Source organism: Sinocyclocheilus rhinocerous, unplaced genomic scaffold, assembly GCF_001515625.1.
Source record: "Sinocyclocheilus rhinocerous isolate Xijiao unplaced genomic scaffold, SAMN03320098_v1.1 scaffold737, whole genome shotgun sequence".
NCBI classification, from domain to species: domain Eukaryota; kingdom Metazoa; phylum Chordata; class Actinopteri; order Cypriniformes; family Cyprinidae; genus Sinocyclocheilus; species Sinocyclocheilus rhinocerous.
In genome coordinates, this window is record NW_015632805.1 from 305,792 (window position 1) to 311,295 (window position 5,504).

The 5,504-nt window shown below is 33.9% G+C and overlaps 1 protein-coding gene across 1 annotated transcript in view; it reads left to right on the forward strand.

The window, feature by feature from the left end:
- The window catches only part of LOC107743075 (golgin subfamily A member 2-like), a 15,555-nt gene extending 14,970 nt beyond the window's left edge, over positions 1-585 (forward strand). Inside the window, exon 18 of the mRNA XM_016556186.1 lies at positions 401-585. Within this exon, the coding sequence (XP_016411672.1) occupies positions 401-585 (185 nt within the window). The remainder of the gene's footprint in view (positions 1-400) is intronic.
- Positions 586-5,504: the final 4,919 nt, after the last annotated feature.

Here is a 5,504-nt window from a genome sequence, read left to right on the forward strand (position 1 = left end):
TAAGGGACATTGTTGTTGGGTACGACGCGAAGCGCAAAACGGTTATTCCATATATGTAGTAAGGTTTCACAGAATAAAACAGAGCAAATAAAGTGTAGTGATATTAATAAAAACAGTATTCTTCCACCAAACAATGTAGTTCCTCAGAAACAGTTGTGGTTGCTACAAAGTGGTTGCCGAGCAACACACAGAAGTAAACAAAGGTGTATGTTTGTAGAGTAATTTACAACAGCTTCGAACGCGGCTCAGCCAATCAGAATCAAGCACCGGAACTATCTGTTTTATAAAACAAACACAGACCAGTTAGCTTTTTCATCATGTGTCCAGAAAGAACATTCAGGTATCGAGTGAGGAAACACATTTCAGACAGAAACATGACAGGTTTGTCTTGTGTCCGCAGCTCTGATGAGTAAAGAGCAGGAGCCGCAGGCCGTGTCACAGGCCTCAGGCCCTTCAGAAAGTGAACTGGCCCTTCAGGAAACCATCAGCAGCCTTCAGCAGGAGAGAGACGCTCTCAGTCTGCAGTACCAAGCACAGGTGACCTACACTGACCATGTGACGCATGCTTTGTGTCACGCATTTTAGTTGTTAAATTTTACAATTGACTCTAAACTTACAAGTGAAGATACTAGATCATGCAGCATGCGCATCCTTATTGTAGTATATTTAGATTAATATGTTCTTTTAAATGCATTAGACCAGCCTTTTTGACTCTTAAGCCCCCTTCATTCTCCACAATGATGTTCGAAGGGCCCCTAGCCCTAGTTTTGTTTTTGAAACTTATTTTAATCTATGGGCACTCCTAGTTTCTGTAAATTCAGAACTGACAAAAACTACTTAAAATTAAAAAATGTGAAATTAATATTAAAAAATTAAAATAGTTATGATTAAAACTAAAATAAGTTTTAAGAGCTGAATGCATTTATATTAATTATAAAGAATATATAATTTTAATAAAATAAAAATATGACTTTAAAATAACTTCCTTATATATCCATTTTTTTCTACATGGAAAAACTATTGCTATTGGGGGTAAATTAAGCTCTTTAATATAAAAAAAAAAAACATCTTAAGTCATCTTGTGGCCAGGCCCTGGTTGATAACCACTGCATTCAAGGCTTTTAATTTGCATCTTAAATTGCATTTTTAACCTCAACTTTTAGACATAAATGTGAAATATGCTGCATCACAATTGTAATGAAAACTGTTGCCTTGGCAACTAGTAGAAATTTTTCTACTATTTTTCTACATTTATTTTATTTCAAGTAACAATCATTTTTTAATGGTAACTATAACTAACTATAATAACCCTGATCTTCCATGTAATAGACTGTGAAGCCGATATGGTAATGCATTTAAATACTATTATAGTTTTTATTAGTATTTTGAATTTTAGTAATTTTGTTGTTTGTCTTTAGTCGTTTTTGCGTTTTTTATTTATTTATATATATGTCTAGTTCAAGTTCATTTATTTATAAAGCACATTTAAAAACAGCCACAAAACTGACCAAAGTGCTGTACATTAAAATCAAACCATAAACACATAAAACAGAAATAATTAATAAAAAGGAATGACAGATAAACATTCTGAAGACAGAGTAATGATCAAGACCATAATACAATGTAATAACAATGGGATATTAGTAGGCCAGATCAAACAAGTGTGTTTTTAAAAGTGACTTTAAAAGTTGATTTATGATTTATATGTCTATATAAATGTTATTATTATTAATTTTTCAGTTTTAGTACATCAAATTTAATTAAAATGAGAAATGTTGCCTTGGCAACTAGTAGAGTAGTACATTTATTTTATTTAAAGTTACACTAATGTTTTTAATGGTTTTAATTTTAATGTTGATGAACTATAATAACCCTGATCTTCCATGTAATAGACCGTGAAGCCGATGTGGCAATGCATTTAAATACAACAACATCAAGTAAATATTTTGTGTCTGAAGAGTCTGGCTGAAAAAGCGAGTTTGGAAACCTTTGTCTCAAAGGGATACTGATTTTTGTGCAGCTGTAGTGTTTGCGCTCCTAACTCGGCTGTCTGGTGTGAGAGAAAAATCTGCTTCACCGCACTAACTGTACTGATGATTACTGTCCCTACTGATGTTAAAAGGTGATGGCTTGGAAAGTTATTCTCTCCCAGAGAGCTTCCAGAAGTCACACATCGTCATCCCAGAAGACTTTGAGAGCAGAGAAGAGATGGTGAGTTGATTAAACATGAACAAACTATGCAGCATCTGAATAGACTCGTGTGGATAATATGGAGATTTACAGTCGAAATGTACTTTTTTTGAGCTGCGCCTGACATGTTTTCCTTATTAAATGTTAAGTTTCACTCGGAAGTGACTTTTTCTTTTCCTCTGGTTGTAGGAGGAGTTTATTCACTCTGCTCTGTCGCGTCTGGAGGAAGAGCGAGATGAGATGAGCCGCCGGTTCGAGGAGGAGAGGAGACTTCATCACGCTGTTCGACAGCAGATGGCAGCCATGAGCCACGAGCAGCTGCAGCATCATCATCACAGCACAGGTGCAGCTTCATCCTGAGCTTCACTGCACTCAAATCACACAGACTATTCTATTTTTGCTTTTAATAAACTTTTTAAGACATTTAAGACCTGTAGTTTGAAAATCTCCTATACACATTAAGTTTTTGAAAGAAGTCTCTTCTGCTCATTAAGGCTGTATTTATTTAATTAAAAATACAGTAAAAATTGCTAAATATTATTCTAATGTAAAACAGCTGTTTTCTATGTGAATTTTCTATTTAATTAATAATACGTAATAGTAATAAATACTATTAATAGCAATTATTTTTATAATATCAATTCAAAAAGTAAAAAAAAAATCCAACAATCTATAGTCAATATCAATCTTTATACTACTACTCTGTTTTAAACGTATTACTTAAGTAAAATAATACTATTAATGGCAATATTGGTTTAAAAAAATAATGAATGAATTCATTCATTCAATAAAACACAGGTAATACTATATAATCAGTATAAATGTTTCTACTTGTGCTCAGTTTTAAACTTTCTATTTAATTAATAGTATTAATATTAATAAGTAATAATAATTAATGCTATTAATATTTAATATATTAATTTAAACGTTTTAAAAGGGAAAATTGCTACTGCTATAATCGATATACATTTTTCTACTTATGCTTATTTTCTGATTAATTAATAATGTGCCCGTATTTAGTAATATGTTGGATATATCGCAGATAATGCATAGTATTATCACTTCACATTCACAACACAATAAATATTTGTAGATATCTTATTATAAATTAAATGCACTTTAGCTTCTTTTCCATCAAACAACTTCAAATACTTCTATAAAGACTTTATCTTTACTTTGCACTTGTTTACACAAACTAACTCAAGCCAGCCCATAGAAGATATCTAGATATTGGTTGAAAATGATCTGTTTCTTTATTGTTGTTCTTTGTTCCTTTGCACTTAAAATTTGTTGTGTTCAATTCAGTGATGAGAGATGTAGCAGTTATTGTGATGTGAAAATCTGACGCCGTCGCATCAGGAGTTTTTGTTTACGGATGTGTTGTGTTGTGTGTGTAGGTGAATACATCGCGCTGTATCAGAACCAAAGAGCCATCATGAAACAAAGACACTATGAGAAGGAGCAGTACATCAGCATGCTGGCCAAAGACAAGGAGGAGATGAAGGTACGAGGAGTTCGGGATATGCCGACACAAACTAACTCAAGCCAGCCCATAGAAGATATCTAGATATTGTTTGAAAATGATCTGTTTCTTTATTGTTGTTCTTTGTTCCTTTGCACTTAAAATTAGTTTTGTTCAATTCAGTGATGAGAGATGTAGCAGTTATTGTGATGTGAAAATCTGACGCCGTCGCATCAGGAGTTTTTGTTTACGGATGTGTTGTGTTGTGTGTGTAGGTGAATACATCGCGCTGTATCAGAACCAAAGAGCCATCATGAAACAAAGACACTATGAGAAGGAGCAGTACATCAGCATGCTGGCCAAAGACAAGGAGGAGATGAAGGTACGAGGAGTTCGGGATATGCCGGTATCAAATTTTCATGTTGCAGTGTCAATTTTCATAGTTATTATCACGGTATTGAAATTTAGTTGCAAAAAAGTGCTGTCATAATACAGTATAACAGGTTTAATAACGTCTTTCTTATAACGAAAATAACTGAACATTTAAATACAATAAAGCAATACACAAAAAAGTTACAAATTTTACACCGATTAAAGTGCTAAACAATTATAAAGACCCATAGGTATCACTTTGCAATAAGATCTCATTAGTTAATCTTAGTTAATGCGTTAACATTCACAATGAGCGATAGCTACATTCGCAACAGAAGTTATTAATCTTTGTTGAAAAATACAACTCTGTTCATGTTAGCAACACAGTTGCAACTTTTGATTTTAAAAACGTGTTATTAAATATTGGAATACCTAAGATTAATGAATGTGTAGAAGAATTTTTCATTGGCAGTTTTTGTTAACTAATGAAGCCCTAATGCAAAGTGTGACCGAACAATAAAGAATCAAAACACTTTCACGCAATATCTAGGGCATGTTGTAGTCCAGATTAAAATGTGACCCTGGAGCACAAAAGCAGTGTTAAGTCGCTGGGGTATATTTGTAGCAATAGCCAACAATACATTGTATGGGTCAAAATTATACATTTTTCTTTTATGCCAAAAATCATTAGGATATTAAGTAAAGATCATGTTCCATGAAGATATTTTGTAAATGTCACTTCATTTGGACAACTTTAAAGATGATTTTCTCATTATTTAGATTTTTTGCACCCTCAGATTCCAGATTTTCAAATAGTTGTATCTCAGCCTAATATTGTCCTATCCTAACAAGCTTATTTATTCAGCTTTCAGATGATGTATAAATCTCAATTTCTAAACATTGACACTTAAGACTGGTTTTGTGCTCCAGGGTCACAAATGTAAAAAAAGATTGAATATAAATAGCCTATTAAGTCTAAATATTTAAGTATTTGGCGCTGTAATGAACACCATAGTGAATCTGAATGGCTATTTAAATCATTTAAACACCTTTCAGAAACAAAGTAGCTCAGCTGCTTCCTTTACGGGGTTTCCGGGGTTAACGGCTGCATTTCTGCTGTTTAGCGCCATCTGCTGTCAGAGAGTGAATGTGCTATCATTCTCCTTCACGTGCTCCGCCATGCTCTTCTCATGTCTTCTCACGTCTTTGACGCAGCATACAGCGGTATTGTGCATCGTGACCAAGCGGCAACCTCCCGCTCTCTCTCGTGAAGCCAACACGGAAGTGACTTAAACTGTAATTCGTCAACTGGCCGCTAGAGGCTGGCTGCAAAAGGCCATAGTCCCATAGACTCCCCATGTTAAAATGCCCAACTTTACAGCAGAAAAAAACATGTTTACAGCCTGGTTCAAAAAATTATTTTGGTCTATATAGCTAATTTTGCCCTTCATGACAACTGTGAGGGGGGTAAATTTTTTTA